The following is a 22618-nucleotide window of genomic DNA, read 5'->3' as shown; positions in this document are numbered from 1 at the left end:
AAAAAAATCAAACGAAGCAGCATCGTTTTATTGGCCGTATTGAGTTCACTTCGGGGGTTTATTTCTTGTTCAAGATGTTGCCACTCGACACGTGATGATTGCCTCACAGGATCGCTGCTGCTGCTGATGCGGTGTCTGAGCTGGAAGCACCCTCCCAGAGGTCGCAAACGGGTTTTGATTCCTTACCCGTAGCAGTACCCGGCCGCACCAGGGTCGCAAACGGGTACCCGTACCCGGCCGTACCCGTACCCTACCCGTACCCAGCCGGGTACGGGTAGGGTACGGGTATCGGGTACCCGATTGCGACCTCTGGGATGAAGCCATGTTGCAGGCGCGGGTGGGTTGATTCCCGGAACTTGAATTGTGAGAAGAGACAAGACGTTGGGAAATGAGTGACAAACGGTGACTCACCAGTGACTCACGGCCTACCTGTACCCGGCCGCACCAGGGTCGCAATTGGGTACCCGTACCTGGCCGGCCGGGTACGGGTATCAGGTAGGGTACGGGTATCGGGTACCGGTTGCGACATCTGCACCCTCCCCACAGAGACCCAGAGACTCACAGATCCAGAGACCCACTACACCCTCCACTACTACTACTACAGGAGTAGGTGGGTAATGTGTGGGTGGGTGTAGTGAAGTGAGAGGCATGGCCAGGGCACGGAATCGAACCTTCCTCGGCAGCCACGAGACTTGGGACTCGCAAGCTCTGCTGACTCCACCACTCATCCACTCACACACTCACACTCAGCCACTCATACACTCAACACACTCAGTCACATACTCACCCACTCACCCACACACTCACTCACACACTCACTCAGCCACACACTCACACACTCAGTCACATACTCACCCACTCGCTCACACTCACTCACACACTCACTCAGCCACACACTCACACACTCAGCCACTCACACACACACTCACTTATACACTCACACACGCAGCCACTCACTCACTTACACATTCACCCACTCACTCACACACACACTCAGCCACTCGCTCACTCACTTACACACTCACTCACACACACACTCAGCCACTCGCTCACTCACTTACACACTCACTCACACACACTCAGCCACTCGCTCACTCACTTACACACTCACTCACACACTCAGCCACTCGCTCACTCACTTACACACTCACTCACACACACTCAGCCACTCACTTACACACTCACTCACACACTCAGCCATTCGCTTACTCACTTAGACCCACTCACACACCCACTCACTCACCCACCCACTCATACACTCACACACTCACTCACACACTCACACACATACTCACCCACTCACCCACACACCCACTCATACACTCACACACTCAGCCACTCACTTATACACTCACACACGCAGCCACTCACTCACTCACTTACACATTCACCCACTCACTCACACTCACACACACAAACTCAGCCACTCATACACTCACACACTCAGTCACATACCCACTCGTCCACACACTCACTCACTCACACACTCAGCCATTCGCTTACTCACTTACACCCACTCACACACCCACTCACTCACCCACCCACTCATACACTCACACACTCACACACATACTCACCCACTCACCCACACACCCACTCATACACTAACACACTCAGCCACTCACTTATACACTCACACACGCAGCCACTCACTCACTCACTTACACATTCACCCACTCACTCACACTCACACACACAAACTCAGCCACTCATACACTCACACACCACTCAGTCACATACCCACTCGTCCACACACTCACTCACTCACACACTCAGCCATTCGCTTACTCACTTACACCCACTCACACACCCACTCACTCACCCACCCACTCATACACTCACACACTCACACACATACTCACCCACTCACCCACACACCCACTCATACACTCACACACTCAGCCACTCACTTATACACTAACACACGCAGCCACTCACTCACTCACTTACACATTCACCCACTCACTCACACTCACACACACAAACTCAGCCACTCATACACTCACACACTCACTCACACTCAGTCACATACCCACTCGTCCACACACTCACTCACTCACACACTCAGCCATTCGCTTACTCACTTACACTCGCTCACCCACCCACTCGCTCACTTACACACTCACTCACACACTCGCTCACTTACACACTCGCTCACCCACTCACTCACTCACCCACTCATCGAATAGGGGGATGGGGGGGTGGAGGTGGGGGGGTGAGGAGGAGGGGCGTGAAGGCGACCACCCAGGGCCCCTCCCTTTGGGGGGTGGGGGTGGTGGGGGGGGTTCGCAGTTCCAAACCTCTGCGGCCACCCTGGTTAATATTTGAGGTAAACTTGGAGAGTTGCCTGCTCCGGGGAGATGTTAACTACCTCGCCTGGTGCGCAGGAGGTGCGTGGGTTCGATCCCGCACCCTGACCAAGCCGGCTGCTGGAGCCACCCCCTCCGTCCGCTGGCTGCAAGGCCACAGACTCAGCCCGCAACGCCGCAGTCCAGATATCCGCACACACACAGTGTGTGTACGTCGCACACACAGACACACACACACGGTGTGTGTATATATAATGTGTTTAATATTGTTAGTGGCAGCTTTACACCGAAGACTTTGCACTCTCCTCACCCCCTCTCCCGCACTCTGTGCGCGTGTGTGTACGTGTGTGTACGTGTGTGTGTACGTGTGTGTGTACGTGTGTGTGCGTACGTGTGTGTGCGTACGTGTCTGCGTGTGCACGTGTGTGTGCACGTGTGTGTGCGTGTGTCTGTGTGTGCGTACGTGTGTGCACGTGTGTGTGTGTGTGTACGTTCAACTTCTTTCGCACCACCGTACTTAGCCAAATGTAGCGAATCGGTTTGTGTGTGAGAGAGAGAGAGGGGGGCATAGAGAGAGGGAGAGAGCCATTGCTGTGAGAGAGACAGAGTGGGGCAGGCAGAGAGACAGAGAGAGAGGCACAGAAAGAGAGGCACAGAGAGAGAGACAGAGGCACAGAAAGAGAGGCACAGAGAGAGAGACAGAGAGACAGAGAGAGAGAGACAGAGAGACACTGAGAGACAGAGAGAGAGAGACACAGAGAGAGAGATAGAGAGACAGAGAGACACAGAGAGAGAGACAGAGAGAGAGATAGAGAGACAGAGAGACACAGAGAGAGAGACAGAGAGACACTGAGAGACAGAGAGAGAGACACAGAGAGACACAGAGAGAGAGACAGAGAGACACTGAGACACAGAGAGAGTGTTGAGGCTGGGCAGGTGGTTGAGTGGTTCCGGCCTTGCGTCTACGAAGCCTTGCCCAGCAGCTGCTGTGAGACACGTGGACACGAGACGGTGGTTACATCATCATCAACATCATCATCAACATCATCATCAACATCATCATCAACATCATGAACAACATCATCAACGTCAACACCACCCAGTCCCTCACCCGCTCACCCATCAGTCCATCTCTTCCCCAGCCCATGTCACTCACTCACCTACTCAGCTACAACAACAACAACCGGCATTCGCCACTAAGTGGAGGTGACGTCACCACGACGCTTGTGCCAGGCCAAGTGCACCTTGAGGCCACGTGAAGTGTCGAACGCCCGCTGGCAGGAGGTTACGGGGCAGACCCAGGTGCCACGGGTCGACTGACTGAGATGACCGAGATGACTGGCTGATGCACCACCTGTGCCCCCTACTGTACCAACTTGCTGTGCTTTAGCCACCCGGCGCTCCGCTCGTTGTTGTGAGCGTCGCTCCTCTGCCCTCCGTTGTTGCTGGAGGCCGACTGCCTCCAACTGCCCAGTAGCATCCTTCACGAGCCTCCTCCACAGAGGCCGATCTTGACACCGCTGGTACCAGTCATTGGCAAGTCCACTCAGCTCCACGTCCTCCTGTACCGCATCACTTCTCTAGCCTGTGCCGCGCCCGTTTAGCCCCCTCGATCCGGCCGAACAAAAGCTGTTTAGGCATGCGGTGGCTGCGCATGCGGGCTACATGACCCAGCCAACGCAGCCTTGCATGCCGGAGGAGCTCATCGATGGGACTTTGCCCAGATCTTTCAAGGATTTGTGAGCTCCTCACACAATCCCGCCTGCAGGTTAAACCCAGGATGGATCGTAGGCAGGCCAGCCTAAATGTTTCTAACCGGCGAAGACACGTACACACAAAGATCAAAGATAAAGATCCCCCGTATAGCCTGTAACAGACTGTAGGGGCAAGTGCTGTTAGCGAGCACCTACGCACACACACACACTCACACGTACATGCACACACACACATAAACACACACAGTCACACGTACATGCACACACACACACGTACACACGAACACACACACACACCTGCTTGGCGCTGTTCACACACTGCATGTACTGCTTGGCCACGGCAGAGCAGTTGAGCGTCTGCCCACCGCTGTTGTTGTAGCAGCTCAGCACCACGCCCTGCAGGTCGCCACACACCGGCACGTAGGGGCCCTTGCTGCACACACACACAGACACACACAGACACACACACACACAGACACACACACACACAGACACACACACACACACACAGACACACACACACAGACACACACACAGACACACACACAGACACACACACACACATAGACACACATAGACACACAGACACACACACACACAGACACACACACACAGACGCACATGTATATCTGTACGTGTGTGTGTATGTACGTGGGTGTGTGTGTACGTGTGTGCGTGTGTGTGTGTACGTGTGTGTGCGTACGTGTGTGTGTGTACGTGTGTGTGTGTACGTGTGTGTGTACGTGTGTGTGTGCGTGTGTGCGTATGTGTGTGTGTGTACATGTGTATGTACGTGTGTGTGTACGTGTGTGTGTGTACGTGTGTGCGTGTGTACGTGTGTGCGTGTGTACGTGTGTACGTGCGTGTGTACGTGTGTACGTGCGTGTGTGCGTGTGTGCGTATGTGTGTGCGTGTACGTGTGTGTGTACGTGTGTGTGTACGTGTGTGTGTACGTGTGTGTGTGTACGTGTGTGCGTGTGTGCGTGTGTGCGTGTGTACGTGTGTGTACGTGTGTGTGTACGTGTGTGTGTACGTGTGTGTGTGTGCGTGTGTACGTGTGTACGTGTGTGTGTGTGTGTGTACGTGTGTGTGTGTGTGTACGTGTGTACGTGTGTGCGTGTGTACGTGTGCGTGTGTACGTGTGTGCGTGTGTACGTGTGCGTGTGTACGTGTGTGCGTGTGTACGTGTGTGCGTGTGCGTGTGTACGTGTGTGCGTGTGTACGTGTGTGCGTGTGTGCGTGTGTACGTGTGCGTGTGTACGTGTGTGCGTGTGTACTCACGGGAGTTTCTTTTCTGCCTCCTGGGCCGTCAAGTTGAAGTTATCGGAGCTCAGCTTGTAGAAGGTGGCACTCTACACACGGCACAGAGACACGCGGTGTGACGCGGGGGGTGTGACGCGGGGGGTGTGACGCGGGGGGTGTGACGCGGGGGGTGTGACGCGGGAGGTGTGACGCGGGGGGTGTGACGCGGGGGGTGTGACGCGGGGGGTGTGACGCGGGGGGTGTGACGCGGGGGGTGTGACGCGGGGGGGTGACAGGTATGAAGACCCACAGAGATACAAAGAGACCCACAGAGATACCCACAGAGACCCCACAGAGACCCCCACAGAGACCCACAGAGACCCACAGAGAGACCCACAGAGACACACAGAGACCCACAGAGACCCACAGAGAGACCCACACAGAGACCCACAGAGACCCCACAGAGCCCACAGAGACCCACAGGAGACCCCACAGGAGACCCACAGAGACCCCACCAGACCCCAACAGACAACCCACAGAGGACCCAACAGAAGACCCCACAGAGACCCACAGAGACCCACAGAGACCCCACAGAGACCCACAGAGACCCACGGAGACCCACAGAGGCCCACAGGGACCCACAGAGACCCACAGAGACCCACAGAGACCCCACAGAGACCCACGGAGACCCCCAGAGACCCCACAGAGACACCACAGAGACCCACAGAGACCCCACAGAGACCCACAGAGACCCACAGAGACCCACAGAGACACACGGAGACCCACAGAGACACCACAGAGACCCACAGAGACCCACGGAGACCCACAGAGACACCACAGAGACCCCACAGAGACCCACAGAGAAACCCACAGAGAGACCCACAGAGAGACCCACAGAGACACCACAGAGACCCACGGAGACCCACGAGCCCGGAGACCACGAGACACACAGGAGACCCACAGGGACCCACAGAGACACCACAGAGACCCACAGAGACACCACAGAGACCCACGGAGACCCACAGGGACCCACAGAGACACCACAGAGACACCACAGGAACCCACAGAGACCCACAGAGACACCACAGAGACACCACAGGGACCCACAGAGACACCACAGAGACCCACAGGGACCCACAGAGACACCACAGAGACCCACAGAGACCCACAGAGACACCACAGAGACCCACAGAGACACCACAGAGACCCAGAGAGACCCACAGAGACCCACAGAGACCCACAGAGACCCACAGAGACCCCACAGAGACCCACAGAGACACCACAGAGACCCACAGAGACCCACAGAGACACCACAGAGACCCACAGAGACCCACAGAGACCCACAGGGATCCACAGAGACACCACAGAGACCCACAGAGACCCACAGAGACCCACAGGGACCCACAGAGACACCACAGAGACCCACAGAGACCCACAGAGACCCACAGAGACCCAAAGAGACCCACAGAGACCCACAGAGACCCACAGAGACCCACAGAGACCCACAGGGACCCACAGAGACACCACAGAGACACACGGGGACCCACAGAGACCCACAGAGACACCACAGAGACCCACAGGGACCCACAGAGACACCACAGAGACCCACAGAGACCCACAGAGACCCACAGGGACCCACAGAGACCCACAGAGACCCACAGAGACCCACAGAGACCCACAGGGACCCACAGAGACACCACAGAGACACACGGGGACCCACAGAGACCCACAGAGACACCACAGAGACCCACAGGGACCCACAGAGACACCACAGAGACACACGGGGACCCACAGAGACCCCAGGGGGGGGTGCGGGGGGGGTGCAGGGGGGTGGGGGGGGTGCAGGGGGGTGCAGGGGGGGTGCAGGGGGGTGCAGGGGGGGTGAAGGGGGGTGCAGGGGGGGTGAGGGGGGGGGTGAGGGGGGTGCGAGGGGGGTGAGGGGGGGTGAGGGGTGGGGGTGCCAGGCCCCCACTTTGCTGTTGAGATCCACGATCTGCTGCCGGTATTTTGCCTGCAGCCGCATCACCTCCTGCTCCTTCTCCTCCACGTGGCGAGCCTGGGGGGGAGGGGGGGGAGGGGGGGAGGGAGGTGGGGGGGAGAGGGAGGGGGGGGGAGGTGGGGGGGGGAGAGGGGGGGGAGGGAGGAGAGGGAGGGGGGGGGAGGGAGGGGGAGGGGGGGAGGAGAGAGAGAGAGGTTCCTAAACCTCGCACATTTCACCTGTCTCGGCATTGGTCAGTCGGTCGGTCCACCCCCACCACGACCACCACCACCGTCACCACCACCACCACCACCACCGTCACCACCACCACCACCACCACCGTCACCACCACCACCACCACCACCGTCACCACCAACACCGTCGTCACCACCACCACCACCACCACCGTCACCACAAACACCACCAACACCACCAACACCACCACCACCGTCACCACCACAGCCATCACCACCACCACCGCCGTCACTTCCAGCACTTTCAGCACCACCGTCACCACCACCGTCACCACCACCGTCACCACCACCACCACCGTCACCACGACAACTCACGGCCATCTTCAGCTTGCGCCGATCCTCCTCCACCACGAGGCGCTCGCGCAGCACGGCCTGAGTGAGCGCCGCGTCACCCCCGGCACCGACGCCGGCGGCGGCAGCGCCGGCAGCGGCACCGGCAACAGCAGCGTCGCGCTGAGCTCGCTCCAGCTCCATGCGCCTGCGGGCAGAGAGAGAGGCGGTCGCTGCAGCAGAGCCCACTCGTGTGTCTGTGTGTGTGTCTGTGTGTCTGTGTGTGTCAGTGTGTGTGTGTGTCTGTGTGTCTGTGTGTGTCAGTGTGTGTGTCGGTGTGTGTGAGCTCGCTCCAGCTCCATGCGCCTGCGGGCAGAGAGAGAGGCGGTCGCTCCAGCGGAGCCCACGCGTGTGTCTGTGTGTGTGTCTGTGTGTGTGTGTCACTGTGTGTGTGTCGGTGTGTGTGTGTCGGTGTGTGTGTGTGTCTGTGTGTGTGTCACTGTGTGTGTGTCGGTGTGTGTGTGTGTCGGTGTGTGTGTGTCTGTGTGTGTGTCTGTGTGTGTGTTGGTGTGTCTGTGTCTGTGTGTGTGTCTGTGTGTGTGTCAGTGTGTGTGTCGGTGTGTGTGTCGGTGTGTGTGTCTGTGTGTGTGTCAGTGTGTGTGTCGGTGTGTGTGTGTCGGTGTGTGTGAGCTCGCTCCAGCTCCATGCGCCTGCGGGCAGAGAGAGAGGCGGTCGCTCCAGCGGAGCCCACGCGTGTGTCTGTGTGTGTGTCTGTGTGTGTGTGTCGGTGTGTGTCAGTGTGTGTGTGTCAGTGTGTGTGTCAGTGTGTGTGTCAGTGTGTGTGTCAGTGTGTGTGTCAGTGTGTGTGTGTGTCTGTCAGTGTGTGTGTGTATGTCGGTGTGTGTGTGTCTGCGTGTGTGTATCTGCGTGTGTGTATCTGCGTGTGTGTCCGTCTGTGTGTGTTTGTTTGTCAGTGTGTCTGTATGTGTCTGTCAGTGTGTGTGTCAGTGAGTGAGTCTGTGAGTCTCTGCGTGAGTGAGTCTGTGGGTCTCTGTGTGAGTCTACGGGTCTCTGCGTGAGTGAGTCTGTGGGTCTCTGTGTGAGTGAGTCTATGGGTCTCTGTGTGAGTGAGTCTATGGGTCTCTGTGTGAGTCTATGGGTCTCTGTGTGAGTGAGTCTATGGGTCTCTGTGTGAGTCTATGTGTCTGTGTGAGTGAGTCTACGGGTCTGTGTGAGTCTATGGCTCTCTGTGTGAGTCTATGGCTCTCTGTGTGAGTGAGCCTACGGGTCTCTGTGTGAGTGAGTCTATGGGTCTCTGTGTGAGTCTATGGGTCTCTGTGTGAGTCTCCGGGTCTCTGTGTGAGTCTCCGGGTCTCTGTGTGAGTCTACGGGTCTCTGTGTGAGTCTACGGGTCTCTGTGCGAGTGAGTCTACGGGTCTCTGTGTGAGTGAGTCTACGGGTCTCTGTGTGAGTGAGTCTACGGGTCTCTGTGTGAGTCTACGGGTCTCTGTGTGAGTCTATGGGTCTCTGTGTGAGTGAGTCTACGGGTCTCTGTGTGAGCGAGTCTACGGGTCTCTGAGTGAGTCTACGGGTCTCTGAGTGAGTCTACGGGTCTCTGAGTGAGTCTACGGGTCTCTGTGTGAGTGAGTGAGTCTATGGGTCTCTGTGTGAGTGAGTCTACGGGTCTCTGTGTGAGTGAGTCTACGGGTCTCTGTGTGAGTCTATGGGTCTCTGTGTGAGTGAGTGAGTGAGTCTATGGCTCTCTGTGTGAGTGAGTCTACGTGTCTCTGTGCGTGTCACCTGCTACGGGCTTCAGCCTCTGCCCTGGCACGAGTTTGCTGCCAGTCGGCTTCTGCCCTCCCCTGGGCATCACGACCTGCTGACAAAGACAAAGGTCCCCCGTGTAGCCTTGACAGACTGCTGGGGCAAGTGCTGTCAGCGAGCAGCGCCTATGAAGGCTACCGGCACTGTGGCACATGAGGGGGTGGGTGGGTAGTCAGTACCACGCCCGGCCGCCTTTGTCTCCCCAGTGGTGATGTTAACTACGACTCATCGCTACACCAGCTACTCATTTGAGGCTGAGTCGACCTACACACACACAGATACACACACAGACACCGACACACACACAGATACCGATACACACACACACCGATACACACACAGATACAAAGACAAACACAGACACACACACAAATACACAAACACACAGACACACACACAAATACACAAACACACAGACACACACACAGATACACACACACCGATACACACACACACAGACACACACACCGATACACACACAGACACACACACACCAATACACACACACAAGACACACACACAGATACACACACACACAGACACACACACCGATACACACATAGATACACACACACAAGACACACACACATAGACACACACACAGATACACGCACACACAGACACACAAACCGATACACACACACACAGACACACACACCGATACACACACACACAGACACACACACCGATACACACACACACAGACACACAAACCGATACACACACACACAGACACACACACACAGACACACACACAGATACACACACAGATACACACACACACACAGACACAGACACACACACACATACACACACACACACAGATACACACACAGATAGAAAGACAAAGACACAGACACACACACAGATACACACACACACACAGATACACACAGATACACAGACACACAGATACACACACACAAGACACACACACAGATACACACAGATACACACACACAGACACACACACACAGACACCGATACACACACACAGACACACACATAGATAGATACACCCACACAAGACACACACACAGACACACACACAGACACACACACAGATACAAAGACAAAGACACACACACACAGATACACACACACACAGATACACACACAGATACACACACACACAGATACACACACAGACACACACACAGACACATACACAGATACACACACACAGATACACACACAGATACACACAGATACACACACAGACACACACACACACAAGACACACACACACAAGGGGGGGGGTGTGGAATTGGGGGGCTCCCACCTGAGCCGGAGTCTGCCGCAGGGGTAGCGCCTTTCCCTGGCGGTGTGCGGGGTGAGTGGTCCCCTCCATCCCTCATGCGATGGATCACCGCCTCGGAGAGCTGTGGCAAGGCGGGAGGGGGGGGCGACATGCCACCTCGGGATTAGCGTGGGTCCCCCCTCTAGGTCGACTCGGCCTCAAAATTAATTGAGTCTACAGGGGACTGCTCCACTTGTGAACGTTGAGTGCAAATGTGATGTGTACGGCATGTGCACTAAACACAGGCAAGGGCTTTAAAAGTTGTAGAATCTCCTGCACACGTAGGTGCCACTGGTTCTTCATGTTCTGTAGATGTAGATGCCACTGGTTCTTCACGTTCTGAAGATGTAGATGCCACTGGTTCTTCACTTTCTGCAGATGTTGATGCCACTGGTTCTTCACGTTCTATAGATGTAGATGCCACTGGTGCTTTATGTTCTGTAGATGTAGATACCACTGCTTCTACACGTTCTGCAGATGTAGATGCCACTGGTTCTTCACATTCTGCAGATGTAGATGCCACTGGTTCTTCACATTCTGCAGATGTAGATGCCACTGGTTCTTCACGTTCTTTGTCCATAACAGGGTTTTTTTAGATGCTGCTGCAACTAACAGCACTTGCCCCTACAGTCTGTTAGAGGCTACACGGGGGATCTTTGTCGTTGGCGTAGCGACAGGGTTAGTGGTGTCTCGTCATTGCCGGCGTCGCAGATACGAATCAAGAACTCAACAAGTTCCATTGCCACCAGCTTCTCTGCGTGATCTTTGAGTCAGGGTCGAACCCACGACCTCCTGTACACCAGGCGAGGTAGTCAACATCTCCCAGCCACCGTGATGATGATGAGAGACGCAGACTCCAAATATACAGCAACAGGCATCATCAGGGTCGAGATGGAACCCACGACCTCCTGTACACCAGGCGAGGTAGTTAACATCTCATAGCCACCGTGATGATGATGAGAGACAGACTCCAAATAAACAGCAGCAGCAGGCATCGTCAGGGTCGAGATGGAACCCACGACCTCCTGTACACCAGGCGAGGTAGTCAACATCTCCCAGCCACCGTGATGATGATGATGAGTGACGCAGACTCCAAATATACAGCAGCAGGCATCGTCAGGGTCGAGATGGAAGCCACGACCTCCTGTGTACCAGGCGAGGTAGTTAACATCTCTCTAGCTCACGTATAATTATATTCTTAGGTTTTTTCCGTAAAGTCACGTAGGTAAAAAAAAACTTTATTTTTAAAATGTGTTTTACCTACGTGACTTTACCGAAAAAAACCTAAGAATATGAATCCTTGCAGTCACGAAAGCTTCAAATCATGTATAATTGTAACATTCATATAATTAGGCAATATTCGTCGATTCACCGATTCTCGATTCTGCCCAACACCGACCGCCCAAATCGATTCTTTGCCCTTGGTCACTCCCGAGGCAGCAGCAGCGGGGCGGATCGAAGAACCTCACGACGCAAATCGCGCCGCGATCCGACTCCACGCTGAGCGGGCGAAGAATCGACTCAACACCACAAGAGCCAACACGGCCGCACTAACGATTCCGTCGTCGCTAAGGCGAATCGATCCACGTTGGCGGAATCGATTCCGTTCAGAGTAATCGATTCCAAAATCACCCCTAAGGCCTCAAATGAAGCCTGCGCCTCGCCTAAATCATAGCCGCTCGCTCGCTCGCTCGCTCGGCCGCGGGCGTCGTCGCCGTCGCGCGCGTCGCTTCGCACCCTCACGCCCTTGACGATGGTGACCCTCTGCTCGTCGTCCAGCCCGTACGTGGTCCTCCGCGCGTTGCTGCTGCCGCCGCCTCCCATGGCAGCCGCTACTGCCCGTGCCGCTGCTGCTGCTGCGACTCTGAGGGGAATGGGGGGGGTGGTGGTGGTGGCCCCCACCCCCACGCCGCTGTGGGCACGTGACGCGCAGGCGAGCGCTCTCATTGGTCAGAGACGCCGGAGGGGGGGGGGTGTTGGGGGGACGGGGGTGGGTGGGGGGGAGTCCAAGGTCAAGTGACGTCACGAGACGGGGGGAGGTTTCATTCATTTATTTGTATTAAATTGCTAATTATTGTATAAATATTTTTTTATTTTAACATTTCTATGAAATGTTTCTTTACTTTGCATTTATTTTTTACTTATTTTTTATTAGCTTTAGTAACTTTTTATTTTATTTTTATTTATTTTTAATTAAATTTCTATGTTTTTTTTAATAAATAAAAAATATTTCCTTCTTTTTGTTATTTTATTTTTTTAGGTAAAGCCCTGTGAGCCATGTGGCTCTTGACTCGGGTGCAACCGCAACAAACAAAACATGAACAAGAAAACATCTTAAAGTGACTACTGCAAAAGAAAAATCCAGGAAAAAACAACAACATTTTCCAGACAAAAGCCACCACATTTCAACGCTGCGTGCAGAAATCCCAGTGGGATGCAAGTCAAACAAGAACAACCATAAGACAATTTAGATTAAAGTCATCAGGCTAACTCTGTACTACAGCAAACAAATATGGCTCAACCAAAACGTTTTCGAAATCACCAAAAATCACCAAAAAAAACCCGAAAAAACCTAAGAACACCAAAATAAAGCCACACCAACAATGTAACAGCGATCATAGGAACTGTGATTCAAATTTAACAATAAACGATATACATAACATGCACGGCCCAACTTTGCAGCCATAGCTGGCAGCATGAGTCACTCCATAACAGCCGGAGTATGAGTAGCAGAATCAAACATTTTCAATGCACCTTTAAAGACCAGCAAAGTGAGTGAGTGGGTGAGTGAGAGTGAGGTTAAAAAAATGTGGTGGTGTCTATGAATGTTGTTGTAGTGGGGTCTATGAATGTTGTTGTAGTTGTTGTATTGGTGGTGTCTATCAATGTTGTTGTTGTTGTCTTCGTGGTGTATATGAATGTTGTTGTTGTTGTGGTCTTGGTGGGGTCTATGAATGTTGTTGTTGTTGTTGTGGTCTTGGTGGGGTCTATGAATGTTGTTGTTGTTGTGGTCTTGGTGGGATCTATGAATGTTGTTGTTGTGGTGGTCTTGGTGGGGTCTATGAATGTTGTTGTTGTGGTGGTCTTGGTGGGGTCTATGAATGTTGTTGTTGTTGTGGTCTTGGTGGGGTCTATGAATGTTGTTGTTGTTGTGGTGTTGGTGGGGTCTATGAATGTTGTTGTTGTGGTGGTCTTGGTGGGGTCTATGAATGTTGTTGTGGTTGTGGTCTTGGTGGGGTCTATGAATGTTGTTGTTGTGGTGTTGGTGGTGTCTATGAATGTTGTTGTTGTTGTGGTGTTGGTGGGGTCTATGAATGTTGTTGTTGTTGTGGTCTTGGTGGGGTCTATGAATGTTGTTGTTGTTGTGGTCTTGGTGGGGTCTATGAATGTTGTTGTTGTTGTGGTCTTGGTGGGGGTCTATGAATGTTGTTGTTGAGGTCTTGGTGGTGTCTATGAATGTTGTTGTTGTGGTCTTGGTGGTGTCTATGAATGTTGTTGTTGTGGTCTTGGTGGGGTCTATGAATGTTGTTGTTGTTGTGGTCTTGGTGGGGTCTATGAATGTTGTTGTTGTTGTTGTTGTGGTCTTGGTGGGGTCTATGAATGTTGTTGTTGTTGTTGTTGTGGTCTTGGTGTTGTCTATGAATGTTGTTGTTGTTGTGGTCTTGGTGGGGTCTATGAATGTTGTTGTTGTGGTGGTCTTGGTGGGGTCTATGAATGTTGTTGTTGTGGTGGTCTTGGTGGGGTCTATCAATGTTGTTGTTGTGGTGGTCTTGGTGGGGTCTATGAATGTTGTTGTTGTTGTGGTCTTGGTGGGGTCTATGAATGTTGTTGTTGTTGTGGTCTTGGTGGGGTCTATGAATGTTGTTGTTGTTGTGGTCTTGGTGGGGTCTATGAATGTTGTTGTTGTTGTGGTCTTGGTGGGGTCTATGAATGTTGTTGTTGTTGTGGTCTTGGTGGGGTCTATGAATGTTGTTGTTGTTGTTGTGGTGTTGGTGGGGTCTATGAATGTTGTTGTTGTTGTGGTCTTGGTGGGGTCTATGAATGTTGTTGTTGTTGTGGTCTTGGTGGGGTCTATGAATGTTGTTGTTGTGGTGGTCTTGGTGGTGTCTATGAATGTTGTTGTTGTGGTGGTCTTGGTGGGGTCTATGAATGTTGTTGTTGTGGTGGTCTTGGTGGGGTCTATGAATGTTGTTGTTGTTGTGGTCTTGGTGGGGTCTATGAATGTTGTTGTTGTGGTGGTCTTGGTGGGGTCTATGAATGTTGTTGTTGTTGTATTGGTGGTGTCTATCAATGTTGTTGTTGTTGTGGTCTTGGTGGGGTCTATGAATGTTGTTGTTGTTGTGGTCTTGGTGGGGTCTATGAATGTTGTTGTTGTTGTTGTGGTGTTGGTGGGGTCTATGAATGTTGTTGTTGTTGTGGTCTTGGTGGGGTCTATGAATGTTGTTGTTGTTGTGGTCTTGGTGGGGTCTATGAATGTTGTTGTTGTGGTGGTCTTGGTGGTGTCTATGAATGTTGTTGTTGTGGTGGTCTTGGTGGGGTCTATGAATGTTGTTGTTGTGGTGGTCTTGGTGGGGTCTATGAATGTTGTTGTTGTTGTGGTCTTGGTGGGGTCTATGAATGTTGTTGTTGTGGTGGTCTTGGTGGGGTCTATGAATGTTGTTGTTGTTGTATTGGTGGTGTCTATCAATGTTGTTGTTGTTGTGGTCTTGGTGGGGTCTATGAATGTTGTTGTTGTTGTGGTCTTGGTGGGGTCTATGAATGTTGTTGTTGTTGTGGTCTTGGTGGGGTCTATGAATGTTGTTGTTGTGGTCTTGGTGGGGTCTATGAATGTTGTTGTTGTGGTCTTGGTGGTGTCTATGAATGTTGTTGTTGTTGTGGTGTTGGTGGGGTCTATGAATGTTGTTGTTGTTGTGGTCTTGGTGGTGTCTATGAATGTTGTTGTTGTTGTGGTCTTGGTGGGGTCTATGAATGTTGTTGTTGTGGTCTTGGTGGGGTCTATGAATGTTGTTGTTGTGGTCTTGGTGGGGTCTATGAATGTTGTTGTTGTTGTGGTCTTGGTGGGGTCTATGAATGTTGTTGTTGTTGTGGTCTTGGTGGGGTCTATGAATGTTGTTGTTGTGGTGGTCTTGGTGGGGTCTATGAATGTTGTTGTTGTTGTGGTCTTGGTGGGGTCTATGAATGTTGTTGTTGTGGTGGTCTTGGTGGGGTCTATGAATGTTGTTGTTGTGGTGGTCTTGGTGGGGTCTATGAATGTTGTTGTTGTGGTGGTCTTGGTGGGGTCTATGAATGTTGTTGTTGTGGTCTTGGTGGGGTCTATGACTGTTGTTGATGTTGTTGTGGTGGTCTTGGTGGGGTCTATGAATGTTGTTGTTGTGGTCTTGGTGGGGTCTATGACTGTTGTTGATGTTGTTGTGGTGGTCTTGGTGGGGTCTATGAATGTTGTTGTTGTGGTGGTCTTGGTGGGGTCTATGAATGTTGTTGTTGTGGTGGTCTTGGTGGGGTCTATGAATGTTGTTGTTGTTGTGGTCTTGGTGGGGTCTATGAATGTTGTTGTTGTTGTGGTCTTGGTGGGGTCTATGAATGTTGTTGTTGTTGTGGTCTTGGTGGTGTCTATGAATGTTGTTGTTGTTGTGGTCTTGGTGGGGTCTATGAATGTTGTTGTTGTGTCTTGGTGGTGTCTATGAATGTTGTTGTTGTTGTGGTGTTGGTGGGGTCTATGAATGTTGTTGTTGTTGTGGTCTTGGTGGTGTCTATGAATGTTGTTGTTGTTGTGGTCTTGGTGGGGTCTATGAATGTTGTTGTTGTGGTCTTGGTGGGGTCTATGAATGTTGTTGTTGTGGTCTTGGTGGGGTCTATGAATGTTGTTGTTGTGGTCTTGGTGGGGGTCTATGAATGTTGTTGTTGTTGTGGTCTTGGTGGGGTCTATGAATGTTGTTGTTGTTGTGGTGTTGGTGGGGTCTATGAATGTTGTTGTTGTTGTGGTGTTGGTGGGGGTCTATGAATGTTGTTGTTGTTGTGGTCTTGGTGGTGTCTATGAATGTTGTTGTTGTGGTCTTGGTGGGGGGTCTATGAATGTTGTTGTTGTTGTGGTCTTGGTGGGGTCTATGAATGTTGTTGTTGTTGTTGTGGTGTTGGTGGGGTCTATGAATGTTGTTGTTGTTGTGGTCTTGGTGGGGTCTATGAATGTTGTTGTTGTTGTTGTTGTGGTCTTGGTGGGGTCTATGAATGTTGTTGTTGTTGTTGTGGTGTTGGTGGGGTCTATGAATGTTGTTGTTGTTGTGGTCTTGGTGGGGTCTATGAATGTTGTTGTTGTTGTGGTCTTGGTGGGGTCTATGAATGTTGTTGTTGTTGTGGTCTTGGTGGGGGTCTATGAATGTTGTTGTTGTTGTTGTGGTGTTGGTGGGGTCTATGAATGTTGTTGTTGTTGTTGTGGTCTGGTGGGGTCTATGAATGTTGTTGTTGTGGTCTTGGTGGGGTCTATGAATGTTGTTGTTGTTGTGGTGTTGGTGGTGTCTATGAATGTTGTTGTTGTTGTGGTCTTGGTGGTGTCTATGAATGTTGTTGTTGTGGTCTTAGTGGGGTCTATGAATGTTGTTGTTGTTGTGGTCTTGGTGGGGTCTATGGCTGTTGTTGTTGTTGTTGTGGTGTTGGTGGGGTCTATGATGTTGTTGTTGTTGTGGTCTTGGTGGGGTCTATGAATGTTGTTGTTGTGGTGTTGGTGGTGTCTATGAATGTTGTTGTTGTTGTGGTCTGGTGGTGTCTATGAATGTTGTTGTTGTGGTCTTGGTGGGGGTCTATGAATGTTGTTGTTGTTGTGGTCTTGGTGGGGTCTATGAATGTTGTTGTTGTTGTGGTCTTGGTGGGGTCTATGAATGTTGTTGTTGTTGTGGTCTTGGTGGGGTCTATGAATGTTGTTGTTGTGGTCTTGGTGGGGTCTATGAATGTTGTTGTTGTGGTCTTGGTGGGGTCTATGAATGTTTTTGTTGTGGTCTTGGTGGGGTCTATGAATGTTGTTGTTGTGGTCTTAGTGGGGTCTATGAATGTTGTTGTTGTTGTGGTCTTGGTGGGGTCTATGGCTGTTGTTGTTGTTGTTGTGGTGTTGGTGGGGTCTATGAATGTTGTTGTTGTTGTGGTCTTGGTGGGGTCTATGAATGTTGTTGTTGTGGTGTTGGTGGTGTCTATGAATGTTGTTGTTGTGGTGGTCTTGGTGGGGTCTATGAATGTTGTTGTTGTGGTCTTGGTGGGGTCTATGACTGTTGTTGATGTTGTTGTGGTGGTCTTGGTGGGGTCTATGAATGTTGTTGTTGTGGTCTTGGTGGGGTCTATGACTGTTGTTGATGTTGTTGTGGTGGTCTTGGTGGGGTCTATGAATGTTGTTGTTGTGGTGGTCTTGGTGGGGTCTATGAATGTTGTTGTTGTGGTGGTCTTGGTGGGGTCTATGAATGTTGTTGTTGTTGTGGTCTTGGTGGGGTCTATGAATGTTGTTGTTGTTGTGGTCTTGGTGGGGTCTATGAATGTTGTTGTTGTTGTGGTCTTGGTGGTGTCTATGAATGTTGTTGTTGTTGTGGTCTTGGTGGGGTCTATGAATGTTGTTGTTGTGGTCTTGGTGGTGTCTATGAATGTTGTTGTTGTTGTGGTGTTGGTGGGGTCTATGAATGTTGTTGTTGTTGTGGTCTTGGTGGTGTCTATGAATGTTGTTGTTGTTGTGGTCTTGGTGGGGTCTATGAATGTTGTTGTTGTGGTCTTGGTGGGGTCTATGAATGTTGTTGTTGTGGTCTTGGTGGGGTCTATGAATGTTGTTGTTGTGGTCTTGGTGGGGGTCTATGAATGTTGTTGTTGTTGTGGTCTTGGTGGGGTCTATGAATGTTGTTGTTGTTGTGGTGTTGGTGGGGTCTATGAATGTTGTTGTTGTTGTGGTGTTGGTGGGGTCTATGAATGTTGTTGTTGTTGTGGTCTTGGTGGTGTCTATGAATGTTGTTGTTGTGGTCTTGGTGGGGGTCTATGAATGTGTTGTTGTTGTGGTCTTGGTGGGGTCTATGAATGTTGTTGTTGTTGTTGTGGTGTTGGTGGGGTCTATGAATGTTGTTGTTGTTGTGGTCTTGGTGGGGTCTATGAATGTTGTTGTTGTTGTTGTTGTGGTCTTGGTGGGGGTCTATTAATGTTGTTGTTGTTGTTGTGGTGTTGGTGGGGTCTATGAATGTTGTTGTTGTTGTGGTCTTGGTGGGGGTCTATGAATGTTGTTGTTGTTGTGGTCTTGGTGGGGTCTATGATGTTGTTGTTGTTGTGGTCTTGGTGGGGGTCTATGAATGTTGTTGTTGTTGTTGTGGTGTTGGTGGGGTCTATGAATGTTGTTGTTGTTGTTGTGGTCTTGGTGGGGTCTATGAATGTTGTTGTTGTTGTGGTCTTGGTGGGGTCTATGAATGTTGTTGTTGTGGTGTTGGTGGTGTCTATGAATGTTGTTGTTGTTGTGGTCTTGGTGGTGTCTATGAATGTTGTTGTTGTGGTCTTAGTGGGGTCTATGAATGTTGTTGTTGTTGTGGTCTTGGTGGGGTCTATGGCTGTTGTTGTTGTTGTTGTGGTGTTGGTGGGGTCTATGAATGTTGTTGTTGTTGTGGTCTTGGTGGGGTCTATGAATGTTGTTGTTGTGGTGTTGGTGGTGTCTATGAATGTTGTTGTTGTTGTGGTCTTGGTGGTGTCTATGAATGTTGTTGTTGTGGTCTTGGTGGGGGTCTATGAATGTTGTTGTTGTTGTGGTCTTGGTGGGGTCTATGAATGTTGTTGTTGTTGTGGTCTGGTGGGGGTCTATGAATGTTGTTGTTGTTGTGGTCTTGGTGGGGTCTATGAATGTTGTTGTTGTGGTCTTGGTGGGGTCTATGAATGTTGTTGTTGTTGTGGTCTTGGTGGGGTCTATGAATGTTGTTGTTGTGGTCTTAGTGGGGTCTATGAATGTTGTTGTTGTTGTGGTCTTGGTGGGGTCTATGGCTGTTGTTGTTGTTGTTGTGGTGTTGGTGGGGTCTATGAATGTTGTTGTTGTGGTCTTGGTGGGGTCTATGAATGTTGTTGTTGTGGTGTTGGTGGTGTCTATGAATGTTGTTGTTGTTGTGGTCTTGGTGGTGTCTATGAATGTTGTTGTTGTGGTCTTGGTGGGGGTCTATGAATGTTGTTGTTGTTGTGGTCTTGGTGGGGTCTATGGCTGTTGTTGTTGTTGTGGTCTTGGTGGGGGTCTATGAATGTTGTTGTTGTGGTCTTGGTGGTGTCTATGAATGTTGTTGTGGTGTTGGTGGGGGTCTATGAATGTTGTTGTTGTGGTCTTGGTGGGGTCTATGAATGTTGTTGTTGTTGTGGTCTTGGTGGGGTCTATGAATGTTGTTGTTGTGGTGGTCTTGGTGGGGTCTATGAATGTTGTTGTTGTTGTGGTCTTGGTGGGGTCTATGAATGTTGTTGTGGTGGTCTTGGTGGGGTCTATGAATGTTGTTGTTGTTGTGGTCTTGGTGGGGTCTATGAATGTTGTTGTTGTTGTGGTCTTGGTGGGTCTATGAATGTTGTTGTTGTGGTCTTAGTGGGGTCTATGAATGTTGTTGTTGTTGTGGTCTTGGTGGGGTCTATGGCTGTTGTTGTTGTTGTTGTGGTGTTGGTGGGGTCTATGAATGTTGTTGTTGTTGTGGTCTTGGTGGGGTCTATGAATGTTGTTGTTGTGGTCTTGGTGGGGTCTATGGATGTTGTTGTTGTGGTGGTCTTGGTGGGGTCTATGAATGTTGTTGTTGTTGTGGTCTTGGTGGGGTCTATGAATGTTGTTGTTGTTGTGGTCTTGGTGGGGTCTATGAATGTTGTTGTTGTGGTGGTCTTGGTGGGGTCTATGAATGTTGTTGTGGTGGTCTTGGTGGGGTCTATGAATGTTGTTGTTGTTGTGGTCTTGGTGGGGTCTATGAATGTTGTTGTTGTGGTCTTGGTGGGGTCTATGAATGTTGTTGTTGTTGTTGTGGTGTTGGTGGGGTCTATGAATGTTGTTGTTGTTGTGGTCTTGGTGGGGTCTATGAATGTTGTTGTTGTTGTGGTCTTGGTGGGGTCTATGACTGTTGTTGTTGTTGTGGTCTTGGTGGGGTCTATGAATGTTGTTGTTGTTGTGGTCTTGGTGGGGTCTATGAATGTTGTTGTTGTTGTGGTCTTGGTGGTGTCTATGAATGTTGTTGTTGTGGTCTTGGTGGGGTCTATGAATGTTGTTGTTGTTGTGGTCTTGGTGGTGTCTATGAATGTTGTTGTTGTGGTCTTGGTGGGGTCTATGAATGTTGTTGTTGTTGTGGTCTTGGTGGGGTCTATGAATGTTGTTGTTGTTGTGGTCTTGGTGGGGTCTATGAATGTTGTTGTTGTTGTGGTCTTGGTGGGGTCTATGAATGTTGTTGTTGTTGTTGATGGTGCGATTTGAAGTTCCACGCGGGATGTTGACGACCTCGCCTGGTGCGCAGGAGGTCGCGGGCTCCATCACGACCCTGACGCTGCCTGCTGCTGCTCATGCTGCTGCTACTGCTGCTGCTACTACTGCTACTACTGCCGCTACTGCTGCTACTGCTGCTGCTACTGCTGCTACTACTGCCGCTACTGCTGCTACTACTGCTACTACTGCTACTACTGCTACTACTGCTGCTGCTACTGCTGCTACTACTACTGCCGCTGCTACTGCCGCTACTGCTGCTGCTACTGCTGCTGCTACTACTGCTGCTGCTACTACTACTGCTGCTGCTGCTACTACTGCTGCTGCTACTACTACTGCTGCTGCTACTACTACTGCTGCTACTGCTCCTGCTGCTACTGCTACTACTGCTGCTGCTACTGCTGCTACTACTGCTACTACTGCTGCTACTGCTGCTGCTACTACTGCTACTACTGCTACTACTGCTGCTGCTACTGCTGCTGCTGCTACTACTGCTACTACTGCTGCTACTGCTGCTGCTACTGCTGCTGCTGCTACTACTACTGCTACTACTACTGCTACTACTACTGCTACTACTGCTGCTGCTACTGCCGCTGCTACTGCCGCTACTGCTGCTGCTACTGCTGCTACTACTGCTGCTGTCCTCGAACGACCTCGTGGCGTTTGTGGACTCAGCCGCACCCCGAGCCAGGGACGTGACAGCTGCCACCACCCCCATCACCCCCCCCACCCCCACCACCTACACCACCCCACCTCCACCATCACCTACACAAACATCAACACCCCCACCACCTACACCCCCCCCCCCACCTCCACCATCACCTACACAAACATCAACACCCCCACCACCTACACCACCCCCACCACCTACACCACCAACTCCACACCCGCCACCTCCACCATCACCTACACAAACACCAACACCCCCACCTCCACCACCACCCCCACCACCTCCACCACCACCCCCCCCACCTCCACCAACACCTCCACCACCACCAACACCTCCACCACCACCAACACCTCCACCACCACCACCACCACCACCTCCACCACTACTACCACCAGCCCCCACCTCAACCACCACCACCCCCATCACCAACACCTACACCCCCCCCCCACCTACACCCCCCCCACCTCCACCAACACTACCACCACCACCTACACCACCAACACCTACACTTACTCCACCACCACCACCTACACCACCACCTACACCCCCACCTCCACCAACACTACCACCACCACCACCTACACCACCAACCACCTCCATCACCACCTCCAACACTACTACCACAAC

The 22618-nt window shown here is 51.6% G+C and overlaps 1 protein-coding gene across 3 annotated transcripts; it reads right to left on the bottom strand.

The window, feature by feature from the left end:
* Nucleotides 1-2551: 2551 nt before the first annotated feature.
* CHCHD3 (coiled-coil-helix-coiled-coil-helix domain containing 3) lies at nucleotides 2552-12784 on the bottom strand. Of its 3 annotated transcripts, none has more exons than XM_061547816.1 (8): nucleotides 12630-12784; nucleotides 10875-10974; nucleotides 9569-9647; nucleotides 7814-7976; nucleotides 7239-7322; nucleotides 5306-5376; nucleotides 4322-4457; nucleotides 2552-3295 (listed from the first exon to the last, which is right to left on the bottom strand). In XM_061547816.1, the coding sequence occupies exons 1-8, from the start codon at nucleotides 12714-12716 to the stop codon at nucleotides 3272-3274; spliced, it is 744 nt and encodes a 247-aa protein (XP_061403800.1). In that variant the 5' UTR covers nucleotides 12717-12784; the 3' UTR covers nucleotides 2552-3271. The 3 variants fall into 3 exon arrangements, with proteins under 3 accessions (XP_061403800.1, XP_061403802.1, XP_061403801.1); XM_061547818.1 differs by having other exon boundaries at nucleotides 2552-3292; XM_061547817.1 differs by having other exon boundaries at nucleotides 9569-9644.
* Nucleotides 12785-22618: the final 9834 nt, after the last annotated feature.

The sequence above is a fragment of the Lethenteron reissneri genome, unplaced genomic scaffold (assembly GCF_015708825.2).
Source record: "Lethenteron reissneri isolate LAM-NWPU_2019-01 unplaced genomic scaffold, ASM1570882v1 scaffold_1938, whole genome shotgun sequence".
In the NCBI taxonomy this organism is placed as follows: Eukaryota; Metazoa; Chordata; class Hyperoartia; order Petromyzontiformes; family Petromyzontidae; genus Lethenteron; species Lethenteron reissneri.
This window is presented reverse-complemented; position numbering and strand designations above follow the sequence as displayed.